The sequence below is a fragment of the Marmota monax genome, unplaced genomic scaffold, assembly GCF_021218885.2.
Source record: "Marmota monax isolate L192 unplaced genomic scaffold, Marmota_monax_Labrador192_F-V1.1 WCK01_AAM20220418_F8-fsc00020, whole genome shotgun sequence".
NCBI classification, from domain to species: Eukaryota; Metazoa; Chordata; class Mammalia; order Rodentia; family Sciuridae; genus Marmota; species Marmota monax.
Window position 1 is genome coordinate 22,406,832 of NW_026692912.1, and position 12,094 is coordinate 22,418,925.

At 61.1% G+C, this 12,094-nt stretch overlaps 1 protein-coding gene across 2 annotated transcripts in view; it reads left to right on the forward strand.

Annotated features, from left to right (window-relative positions):
- Positions 1 to 1,620: 1,620 nt before the first annotated feature.
- Positions 1,621 to 12,094, forward strand: part of Ass1 (argininosuccinate synthase 1) — a 45,630-nt gene continuing 35,156 nt past the window's right edge. Inside the window, exons 1-5 of one of the 2 annotated variants that reach the window (XM_046451293.2) lie at positions 1,621 to 1,716; positions 6,311 to 6,369; positions 8,008 to 8,114; positions 9,460 to 9,528; positions 10,436 to 10,624. In XM_046451293.2, the coding sequence (XP_046307249.1) occupies positions 8,010 to 8,114; positions 9,460 to 9,528; positions 10,436 to 10,624 (363 nt within the window). In that variant the 5' untranslated portion in view covers positions 1,621 to 1,716; positions 6,311 to 6,369; positions 8,008 to 8,009. Of the gene's footprint in view, positions 1,717 to 3,129; positions 3,200 to 6,310; positions 6,370 to 8,007; positions 8,115 to 9,459; positions 9,529 to 10,435; positions 10,625 to 12,094 lie in introns of those variants that run through there. The other variant, XM_058581846.1, reaches the window with a different exon arrangement.

The following is a 12,094-nucleotide window of genomic DNA, read 5'->3' on the forward strand; positions in this document are numbered from 1 at the left end:
ACGGGAGCCATTTCTGTACCAGAGAGTAAAAGGTCCTTGTGGCCATGGGACTGGGACCTCAACCCCTTCATCAGTTCAGCTCAAACCTGAGCTAAAGAGGAGGGTTTGGGCCAGGGCTTCAGGGACTGGCTTCTAGTTCTGCTATGCCACTGACTTGCTGTGTGGCCTCAGGAAACACACATCCTCGCTGTGTTTCGGGTTCCTGTCTGTATCATGGGGTAATAGATTTGGGGGTATCCTTGAAGATGGGACCTCACCCTCCCCTGGCAGGCTGTGAGGGGGAAACAGGCTGCAGTTGGAAATGGCTGTCGTGAGGCCACGGGGCTGCGGCCACTGCTGCTGCGTTCTTTCCTCGCGTGCTTTCTGCTGGTGTGGAAGGCCCAGGGTTTGGTGAGGTCCAGGGGCAGCTGTCACACAACTTTCCTGACAGGAGGGTTCTCAAGCCACCCCAGGGAGCCCAGTCTCATATGGCTCACTAGGCCCCCTAGTCATCAAGGGCCTCGACCTGGGTTTGGATACCCCAAGGCTAGGGCATTCACAAGGGTCCTGAAGCTGTGGTTTTGTTTGAGTTGGTTGGAGACCCTTCCCTCCTAGAAGGACTCTCAGTTACTGCTCCTGACAGGGCTGGAGTGAGGCAGCAGTGGGCAGAGGGGACAGGCACTGACTGGCAGGACCAACAGCCCCACCAAGAGCCTGGTGGCGACTCAGGGTGGTAGGCGGTGAGGTGCAGGGCTCCCACTTGCCCAGGAGTCAGAGCTACTTGATTTCAGGTACTTCTCCACTTGGGGCCAGTCCCAGCTGCGAGCAATGGCCTTGGCCAGGCCCCTGGGACCTGGTGTTTTCCTGGGGTGTGGCCCAGTGCTTGCCGCCAGGAGCTGCAGACCATGCCCATCACAACTCCAGGTCATTTACAAGGCCAAGGATTCACCTCTGTGACCCCAACCTTCCCTGCTGTCCAGTGGGTCAGTGGTCGGCAGGTCTTTTATTCACCATTTACTGGGTGCCCGGGGGAATTTGGCCAGGCGCCAGGCTCTGGGGAGACATCCAGAAGCAGTCATCCTGGGCTGAGGGATGCAACCCAAGCCATCCAGGGCCAGTTCCACCCCGTTCTCTCCTCTGCACCTGGACTCGGGCTCAGGGGCCAGTGTGGGGGGAAGGGAGGTGCTTTCAGGGCCGCAGAAGGCGCCTGAGGCCCGGCGGCACCGGCGGCACCGGGTCAAGACAGCTCCAAGTTCTGTGCTTAAGCAACCTTTATTCCCGCTCTCGCCTCCAGGCACTCTGAACGCTCCCCAAGTGCCAGGCGGCGAGTCTCCAGCAAGAAGGCCGCGATCACCCTGCCGGTTACGCAGGTTCCAGCCACCGCCGCCTTCGTAGGCGCCACCAGCTCGCAAACCGGGCCGGAGACCCGCGCCGCGCGCGCCCACGCCCGTGCGCCCCCGGGAGGCTGCGCTGGCGCGGGGCCCGGGGCGGAGGGCGGGCGGCGGGGAGGAAAGGGGCGGGGCAAGCAGGAGGAAGAGGCCGGGACCCGCCCACCCGCCAGTGGCCTCAAATTCTTAGAGGCTCCCGGCGGGGGCCCGGCCTGGGGGCGGGGCCTCTCGCGCGCGTGCCCCCACGTGTCCCAGGTCCCCAGCCCTGCCCCCGGCCCCGTGCTTATAACCCGGGATGCGCGCCTCTCCCGGCCCTGCTCCGCCGCCTGCCACCGCCGCCTGGATCCCGGTGAGTACCCCCTGGCCCCTCCGCTTCCCGCTCTCTGCTCTAGGTCACCCCCTCCCCGATCCCAGTCCGAGCGCGCAGACTCCCGAAACGCCTCGCACCCGGGGCTTCGGCCGGGCACGAGGGAAGGAGGCCCACACCGGGGTTTCTGTTGCTCACACGCTGGCGCCCAAATTTTGGTTCCTGGGGTCTGGGGCGCCAGTTGGGGACACAAGTCTCGGATCTGGGAAGTAGGACAGATGATGTGTCCCCTGTGCTAGCCGAGGTTCTTTCTGGATTTTTCCCTCTTGGATCTGGCTTCCTCTGTACCGTGAAGCCCCCAAATGGAGACTTTGGGAGTCCCGAGGGTATGGGGCTCCCAATCCCGCTCCGACTCACCATCTGTCCCCACCTGTTTTTCTTGGCATAAAACTAGAGTTCCAGCCCCAGCGCTGCAGCCCTGCCCTCTGGGTCTTGGGCGTCTCACTTTTCCCTGAGCCTCAGTTTACCCTGGGCAGATGGACACAGGACCCTGACTACCTGCTCAGGGACGTGGGTGTGACTGGGTTCCTTTACCTGCAGAGGGCACAGTCGCTGCTGTCCTTGGGGGATCCTCCCAACCCCATTTCCTGCTGGCCCTGGGCTGGGCTCTATGGGAGGGGCCCCTCCACAGGAAATGTCCGCCCTCTGGGTTGTTGCCTTTGGCCCCTGGGCGGCTGGCTGCACCCTCCAGGGAAGCAGGGTTCATTGTGAAATGAAGGAAAATCCTCTTCCATCCTGCCAGGGCTCATTCTGAGGGGGCCAGTGAAATGGAGCTGTCTGCTCCTGAGCAGCTAGACCTTGCTGCAGGTGTCAGGGCAGGAACAGACCTGTCCTTTCCCCAAGGACAGACCAAGAGGTCCTGGGCTTTGATCCCAGGCCAGTGACCCCAGGCACATCACCAGGCCAATGACCGGAGAGGGGAGACAGGCCTTGGGTCATTCCCCAGCTCCAGTGCTTGTTTGTCTGTGTGTTGGAGCTGCTCGCGCCAGGCTGGGACTCATTCACAGACAGCAGGAGGCTGGTAAGGGCTCTGGAGACTGCGGAGGACAGTTCCTGGGTCCTTGCATCGCTCACTGTGTCTGGGAGTGCAGATGCAAAACTGGGAAGGAGACCCGTCCCTATGCCCCTGGTATGGGTGTGACAAGGGAAGAAGACAGTAGAGTCTGAAATGATCACAGAGGGACAAGGGACAGGAACTTTGGCACTGGGTAGTAAATGGCATCCTCTTCATTCCAACCCCCCTTCAGTCTCCCTCCACATTCCATCCAGGGCAGGGAGCCTGGGGTGGGATGTGGCTTGTCCCTGAAGGAGCCACCTGCACACTACATGAGAAGTAATTCTTCTGCTCTGTGCAAGCAGACCCAGTGAGCGGGTGGTGAATCCTGTCCCCTGAGCTCCTGTACAGGGCCAGGCACAGGGTAAGGGCAGAAGAGACTCCCACCCTCTGCAGTCTCAGCCCTACTAAGTAAGTACTCACATGCACCCCCACCATCTGCATGTCTGTCCTGGGCTTGTGAAATCAGGTGCCCCAGGAGACTTGGGGTGGAGCCAGGTCCAGACCCACCTGCTGAGCCAGCACTTTCCCATGACCCATCTCGTCTTCACCCCGGGTCCTGGGAGACTGGCCAGGACAGCCAGATGCCTTCGTTGAGCACCAAATACAAGGGCCCTGAAATGAGTGGCTTGCCTGTGGTCACCCATGTGGAAAGAGGCACCTCACTGGAATTCAGGGTCTGTGGCTTTGATTTCTGCTTGAGTAAAGTTGATCTTCCAGGCCCTGGCTCCCTCCCTCCTGCAGGGTAGGCCCTTCCCTAGACATGGAATAGGCCAGGCACCCACAGGCACTTGGCTATTCCTAAATAAATGAACGAATGAATGAATCAGTGTGCTCTTTCCTCCAAGTGTTCCCAGGAGAGGGTTCAAACATCTCTTACCCGGCTCCAATGTACCTACTTAGTCTCCTAGCTGCTCCTTTGGGGGATTTTCACCCAAAACTTTCCTGAAATAACCCAAGCCTGTCAAGTGAAAGTTTAGGTTGGACCTGTAGGAGGGCAGTGCGCCTCCTTCCTGTCAGTGTGCAGAGTTGCAGCCCAGTTCTGTCTGACACGGATGATAACACCCTGCAGGAGCGGAAATCCTTGAACAAAGAAGCCCCAAAGTAGGAGATAATCTGCTGGCCCAGGTGGAATCCAGGTTGTTGTTGTTTTTTTTAAACAATTCTAACAAACCAAATTCAGCTGAACTGGGATGTTAGCTGCAGTGGTAGTCCTGAGCTATAGGGTGCAGGGCATACAGAAAAATAACAGGTAGAACAGGGGTGAGTCCTCGGAGCCTTTGCTGTGTGGAGTGGGGGAGGGACCTAAGGTCTCCTAGGGGACAGGGAGCAGCATCAGGCAGAGTGCAGTAGGAAGCCAGCAGTCTGCAGTCAGCCTGGGCTTGACGTCACTAGCCTATGACCGGGGCCTGTTGTTCCTTAGGCCTGGAAATGACGTGCATGTGACTGAACACAGCCTCTTGTCACTCCAGCTCTGACATTTTAGAGCCCTGTGAGTTTTCCTCTGTGCTGAGAAAGTGCCTAGGCTGGCCTGGCACGTGTTCCCTGGGCACTAACTAGCCAGGTGGCTCTGGCTGGGGCCACAGAGAATGCCCTCTGCCTTGCCAATGAGACCAGGCTGGCAGGCAGCTTGACACGAGCTCACTCCTCCACCCCAGGCTTCTGCTGGCAGAGGCTGTCTGCGCTGGCCTTGGAGCGGATGGCCTCGGGCAGGGCCTGGGATCTGGAAAAACCTGCCCTGGGCCCTTCAAGAGCTGGGGGAGCCTGACTTCAGAGAGGATCTACAAGGTGCCTCCCCAGGAAGGAAGCAGTGTCCTGGGGTGTCTGAACCCAAGGGGCTTTAGGTTGCTGTGCAGATGGGGAAACTGAGGCCTAGAGAGTGGGGGACTCCCCTGAGGTCAGCTGTGGCAGTGGTATGGAGTGCTCAGTGGACGCGTGGTGCCCAGCCCCAGGCTTCTCTCCAGCATCTCTAAATCCTTACCGCTGCCCTGTTTTGCAGATGAGCAGCCTTGCTGACAGGGCTTCAGTGGCTGGAACCAGTTGTGGAGGCCGTAGCCTCAGCTCTGCCTGCAGAGCCCATGTGCTCTGTGGGCTCCATCTACCGTTCCTTTCTAACCTGTCTTCCCTGCCCCCAGACCCAGGCCTCAGCTTCTGCCTCAGGCTGCAGCCTCCTCACAGCCTGGGACCTTGGTGGCTGAGCGGGGAGGGTGTGTTACCAGGTGTCTTACTGCATGGCTTTCCCAGTCTGCCTGCCCAGCCAGTCTCTGAGCGCATGCCGGCCTGAACATGGCATGCACAGACGTGCACATGTGCACACAAGTAAACACATCCTTGCACAAACCCAAACACGTGCACACACACATGCACTCCCAGGTACCCACCTCCAGGTGCACAGGTATGCCCGCACACATGTCCCTTCTTAGGTATGTAATTCTGGGTGCTCACAGGTACCCACACATGTGCATGGTCAGGAACATGCTTCCAGGCACACGCAGTCCCTCACGTGGCTCTACCCAGGCTGAGGCTTGTGCCCACATGGCCAGGCAGGCCTAAGGAACCCTTGTCTCTGAGAGGACCCCAGCCCTCCTTTTTTGCAGGGAGGCTGAACTGCAGAGAGCACAACCAGCAGGGCTTCTGACTCTTGCCACAAGCACCTGAGGGGTGGCCCGGCCCTCACAGAATTCATGGTTGGGGGGCAATGGAACTCAGTACGTCACATGCTCTGATGGCAGGAGAAGCACACCGGACCCACGAGGCAGAGCAGGGACAGTGCCGGGGGTGGTCTGTCTCTGCGGGCTGCCCTCTCCTGCTCCCAGGTCCTGGCTTGGCTCCAGGTACCTTTGGGAAGGGGCAGAGTACAGATGTCTCCGAAAGCTGGGTGAATCTGGAGCCAGCCTCCGTTCTCCCTGGCTCTAGCCCACCCTGGCCTCCCAGATGTCAGCCCCCGGGCTCCCAACCACACCTGGCCTGACGTTTCCCTCCCAGAGGGGGCAGCCTTGCCCGGAGCCCAGCTGACGTGTTTCCGTCCTGGCTCCGCCCTTACCAGCCAGGCGAGCCCTGGGCAAGTTCCTGAACCCAAGTTCAGTTTCCTTGTCTCTAAAATGGGGATAGCTCCAAAAGGGAGGGCTCTGTGTGAGATGGCCGTTTATCACCTGGACTATGGTGACAGTTTCACCAGAGTGTGCGCCTGCTGGGACCTGATGAGCCGGAGGCTTTAAATGTGCAGTTGATTGTGTGCTCATCATAGAGCGCTTTTAAAATAGGTGTGGGACATTAACACCCATAATCCCCCCGCCACCCACACCCCGGCCCCAGAACAAGAGCTAGAGGGCGGGAGGGGGAAATGTCCCTGAAAGCCTCCTGGGGCAGGAGGCTGGAGCTGGACAGTGGCTCTGAGGCTCTGGGCCTCCCCCAAGTCTCCCTCTTGAGCCTCTCCCAGGGGCCCAGCCACTGTTGCAGGTCCGGGACTTCGCGTCACCCGGGCTGCCCTGCCAGGAAGCTGAGCAGCTTTTGCTTCCGCAGGGCGGTTCAGTCTGCGAAGACAGATTCCGGACACCAGGAACCCACACCTCCAGTCCCAGGTACCCCCACCTCGGTCCTTCCCGCCTCCCTCTCCCTCCTTCCCTCCATCTTGCACGGCCGGTTGCCTGGCTGTGGTTGCCATGGGCACCGGCTGCTGGCTCCAGGGTCAGGGCCTGCTGAGCTGCTCAGGTCTGGGGCATCTGGCCCAGCTGGCGGGGGGACAGGGCCTAGCAGGTAGTCGAATGCCTAGTGGAGGTAAGAGTGGGGGCCAAGATCAGAGCCACCACCCTGTCCCCACCACCCTGTTCCATGGAGAATCTCCCCTTCTAAGCCCAGGGGCAGTGGGCCTGCGAGACCTGGGCTGACTGGTGGTGGCCTGTGGGAGGTGTTGGGGACTGCATGGTCGCATACTCAGGCTCTGTGCCCACCCTGCAGCTCAAGGCTGGGTGACCTGGGAGAGCTACTTCACCTCTGCACTTCCAGGCACCAGAGCCACTGGCACGGAAAGCAGCAGCATTCGGGGAGCCTCCCGGGCCCTGTGTGGCTGCAGGGGACGTCCGTGACCTTTTCCAGTAGTGTCTACTAAGGACCCCAGCTGGCTCTGCCCTTGGTTAAACTCCAGTGCAAACGCTCAGACCCAGGCAAATGCCCCGTAATGCAGGAGGCTGGGGCCTGGGTCTAATCTGGCCCTGCGGCCTGCCAGCCTAGCCACCTGGGGCAGTTGAGCTGCCTCTCTGACCCTCAGTTTTCTTTTCAACTCCCTTCAGGGTCACATGACAAGTGCCAGGGCAGTCAGGGGTCGGGAGAGCCATAATGAAGCCTGGGGGCTCAGGGAGGGCCTGTGGCCAAGGACACAGGTGACCACGGTGCCTCTGTGCAGCTGGGGAGTGTGCTAGCTGCAGATGGGCAGCTCTGTCAACTGTGGCTCCCGGGGACCACGCCTGGGTCACAGAGGAGTCCTGCCTCTGCCGCTCTCCTTCCCTCTCCCACCTGCGCCCTGGGTGTGGGTCTCTGAGCCCGCGCTACTGAGCATGTGCAGAGTTGAGCTCATGACAGTGCCTCAGGGTCTCTCAGGGGTACTCCCCCCTCAGAGGAACTTGCATTTGAAACAACAAAACCACAAAATGCCTAAAATCCCGAGGAATGAAGGGAAAGGCCCCCGCAGCACCTCCCTGACAGCCCAGGTTCTGCAGCCAGACATTGCTCTGTGACCTTGAACTGTTAGTTCTGTGATCTTGACCCTGACCTCTCCAAGGCCTACTGTCTGTCTCCCCAGTAGGGACGATGACACCTACTTCACAGGTCACTGTGGGGGTCCAGGGCAATCCACAGGAGACCCCCAGGGCCCTCTTTGCTTTGGCAAGGGGCAGCTGTGCTTAGGCACCTGCCAGGCCCTGCTCCCACAACCAACTGACCCGGCATCCAGAGGGCTCAGCCTCGAGGCCTGCCAGCAGCTGGGGTTGGCGGGAGAGACGCCTCCCCAGTGTGGCTGTGCAGATGTGCCAGGGTCAGGGTCCCTGGGGCGGGGGTGGAGGCAGGAGGGTGAACATTCTGTTCCCACCGCGGTGGCAGCATGTCCAGGGGATAAGGCTGCCCAAGGCCGAGGTCAGGCTGGGCCTGCAGCTCACCAGGGCCAGGAGGGAGCTGTGGCGGGTGGCGGGCTCCCGAGTGCTCATGCTGCTCCTCCACTCCCCCAGACATGTCCGGGAAAGGCTCCGTGGTCCTGGCCTACAGTGGCGGCCTGGACACCTCTTGCATCCTTGTGTGGCTGAAGGAGCAAGGCTATGACGTCATCGCCTACCTGGTGAGGAGCACCCTGTCTGTCTTCCTGCGCCTGCGTCCCTGTCCCAGCCAAGCTGCCCCCTACCTCTCTGCTCAGGGAGGCTCCCTGTCTGCCGCCCTCCTGGTCCAAGCCTGCCTCCCCCTGGCCAAGCCGGTGTCAGAACTGGGGAAACAGCCTCTCCACAGGCAGAGGGGCCGTGGGTTTGGATGTGGGACATGGTCCTCCCCTCCCCAGAGTCACCACCAGCCTCCAATAATCACATTGTAGAATCCAGAGTGGGAGGGGCCTGGGGGTTCCTTGTGGAGAATTCTACCAGTCCGACTTAGTACAGCCTAAGAAACACCAAAGCAGAGCTTGTTCACAGATCTGAGAAGTCCAGGGGATGGTGACTTCAGGTAAGGCTGGATCCAGGTGACTATCCAGATGTGTCTCCAACTTCACCTGTCTTCATTTCTGGCCTCTTCATGGGGAAAGTCAGACTTCCAACAGGAACCATCATAGCCTGGCTTTCCCAGAGAGTGACGGGCCCCAAGGGGCTTCTCATGGGTCCAGAGGTTGCCACCACACATTAGTCACTATGGCTGTGTCTGGGGGACTAGGCCAGGGCCACAGGGAGTACAAAATGGGATTGACTCCCCTCCATCCCTGTGGAAAGGGTCCCCCCAGGAAAGAAGGTTCTGTTCCCAGAGAGTGGGGCTGGGCTGTGTGTGGCCAGGAGTGGCCTGTGCCCAGCTGTGAGCCCGATCTGTCCTTCCTGACTCAGGTGGGAGGAGGGAGGAGGGCAGCGCTGTGCTTGCAGCCAACTGGTGAGTGACAGCCAGTGCTGAGTGGAGCCGGGAGCCCGGGGCGTGTTCCTCTGGCAGAGGCAGCAGGGGGATTTGAAAGCTCAGTGGCCCCAGGCCAGCACCTGCAGCTGGGCTCTGGGAAGATTCCAGAATGCAGAGAGCGGGGTTCAGGCAGGATCTGGGCAGCAGGCCCAAGGCCAGCCAGGGTCTAGCAGCGGGAAGCAGGGGTCAGGCTGGAATGAGCTCAGGAGTCACAGCCTGGTGTGGGGGGAACTGGGCCCGCGGCTCCGGCCAGGCAGCTAGCACTGCCCGGGGAGCGACGGCTGAGGGCCCGGGTGGGCTCAGGGGGAGCCCTAGACTCCCTGTGCCCAGGGCAGCTCAGCCAGCCTGGGACCTAGGCAGTGACTGCTTGGCACACCCACGGCCCAGCTCCAAGCACCCAGCCGCCTGCCCCTCCTCCTGTGTGCCCTTGGCTGTCAGCGGAACCCCCCCCCCAGGGCCACTGGGTGTGGATAGTGCCTGTCCAGCTCAGCAGGGCCTGCCCCCCGCCCCCCGGCTCACCTCTCTGCCTCTGCTCCCAGGCCAACATCGGCCAGAAGGAAGACTTTGAGGAGGCCAGGAAGAAGGCGCTGAAGCTCGGGGCCAAGAAGGTATGGGGAGGCGGGGCCGAGGCCGGCGGGGCATGACGGGAGGGCCAGCGTGGGTCGCCTGCCCAGGACTCCTGGCCCCTGCGTCCCTCCCTGTGTGCCCTCTGGTCTCCAGGAGTGTGAGGCCCAGCTCTGCTCAGGTCCCCAGCCACTCACCCTCCTACCAACTTCCTGTCCAGCCATCTCTTCCCGTCCGTCCGTCTGCCCATGTCTGCTTGGTTTCTCTGTCCACCCACCCACCTGCCCACGTGTCCTCTCTCCGCCTCTTGTCCTTGGTGCCCGCTCCATTCTTACCAATTTGCAATGTTTTCTTCTCTTTTCTTGCATGGAGCACTGGGGTTCACCCACCTTGTTCTCGCATCATCCCTGTGAACATCCCCACAGTGAAAAGGCAAATGGCAGATTACTATCATCATAGGAAGCATGTCCACTCGGTCTCCCTGAAGGGGTCTTGGGGCCCCAGGTGTGCCTTCTCAGCCCGGCACTGTTCCCAGGGATCTGGCCATGCTGTGCCTTGTGGGATTTTTTAGTGACATTTCTGGTCTTTACATTCAGAAAACTCCCCTAACCTGGCAACTGTGATGACCAGAAATATCTCCAGATGTGGCCAAGTGTCCCTGGGGAACAGCCACCCCTTTGTTTATAGATCTTAAGTGGCACTAAGTTCCACCTCAGGGAGGATTTAGGAGCGACGTCCAGTTTTAGCTAGGGGGTGTGGGATCGGCTAGCAGTGTCTGCCTTGGGTGCAGGAGGAGAGTTTGTTGGATCCGTTGGTGATGTCTGCTGTGCTGTGGGGCTGGGGGAAGGGTCGGGGACAGCGTGTCACAGATATCAGCCGCTGGCGTGGCCCATCTGTGCTCCGGTTGGGCCGGACCTGGCCGAGGCCCCTCTCATGGCCCCTGTCCCTCAGGTGTTCATTGAGGACGTCAGCAGGGAGTTCGTGGAGGAGTTCATCTGGCCTGCCGTCCAGTCCAGCGCGCTGTACGAGGACCGCTACCTCCTGGGCACGTCGCTGGCCAGGCCCTGCATAGCCCGCAAGCAGGTGGAGATCGCCCAGTGGGAGGGAGCCAAGTACGTGTCCCACGGTGCCACAGGCAAGGTGAGGCCAGGACCCGGGAGGGCGGGGCGAGGGAAGAGGGACCGAGGCCTGCCACAGCGACGCGGGCAGCCAGGGTGACGGTTGTCCAGTCTGTGCCCGGGTCAGCATGGTGCGCAGTGCAGTCCGGCTTTGTTAGGCCCCGTGAGGGCGGTTCTCTTGTGCAGAGGGAGGAGCCACATCATCCCCGCCCCACCCCACCCCGGTGTGGCAGACTTGACGCAGGCCTGGCTGAAGTTGCAGTGTCCTCACCATGGGGCATGGTGAAGGGACAGGGACCCCGAGTGGGCAGAAACAAGAGTTCCCCCAGCCGGTGGCCGAGACACGGAAACTGCTGCCTGGCAGCTCTGGAGGCTGAGGTCCAAGGTCCGGGGTCAGCAGGGCCTGCGCCTCTGCAGGTGCTGGGGAAGGGTCTGTCTGCCCGCCCAGCTCCTGGCCTCGCTCCTTGGCTGGAGAAGTGTCATTGCCCCCCTCACTGTCACAGTCATCACGGGGCCTCCCCTCAGCACATGCCTCATTCCTCCTTTAATAAGGACACCGACCTCATTGCATTAGGGCCACCCCAATGACCTCCTCACAGATTGGTCACGTTCTGAGGTCCTGGGGTCAGGACTACCCTGGTCTCTAGGGAGGCCTGACTCCCGCCCTCACATGCGCACCTCCTCTGCCCTCGAGGCCCCAGGCAGCCTGCGGAGGACTCTGCGTCTAAGGCTGTCCCCAGAGCCACGATCCCCAGCAGTGTGGGCAAGGGTCAGGGGACAGACTCTTGAGACGCAAGCTCTCCCAGGCAGTGGGCACTGAGGCCTGGCACTGGCTGCTTCACAGTCCACAGGCGCTGATTCTCCCAGTGACGGGGAAGCAGGCCACAGCTCTCTGAGCTGCAGGGACACAGGCAGCTAAGGTCACAGGTCACGGTGGGGGAGACAGGACCTGAGCGCGGCCTTGCAAAGAGCCGCCCACCAGGATGGCACTGGCCGTCTTTGAAAGCTCAGGTGCACCTTCTTTCTCTGTTGTGCCGGGCGTCTGTAAAGGGCTGGGTGCCTGTGAGCACGGGCGCAGGGAACCCCGTGGGCCCATGTCCTAGCAAGGGAGAGGAGAGTGGACACGTGGTGAGGCGGCTGGGGGGACCGTGCTACAAAGCTTGGCCCTGAAGGTGAGTGCAAACCAGGGTATGGGAACAGTGTGCCAAGCGGAGGGACAAGAGGCTCTGACCCGCGGTCTGTCTGGAATCAAGCAGCAGGGTCAGGGTTGAGCAGAGGCCATGCTAGGGGGTGGCTGTGTCCTGAGTGGACTGGGTCGTGTGGAATGTCACACAGGCTTCATGGGGGTGGCCGGCAGTTCCCCAGAGGGATGCTGGGACGTGCTGGGCTGAATGGTGGGCAGCAGAGACTGAGAAGCGTTCCTGGCACACGCACCCGCAGCCCTGGTGTTGGGGTGATAAGATGCTGGAAAACCAGCTGAGGACGGGTGGGC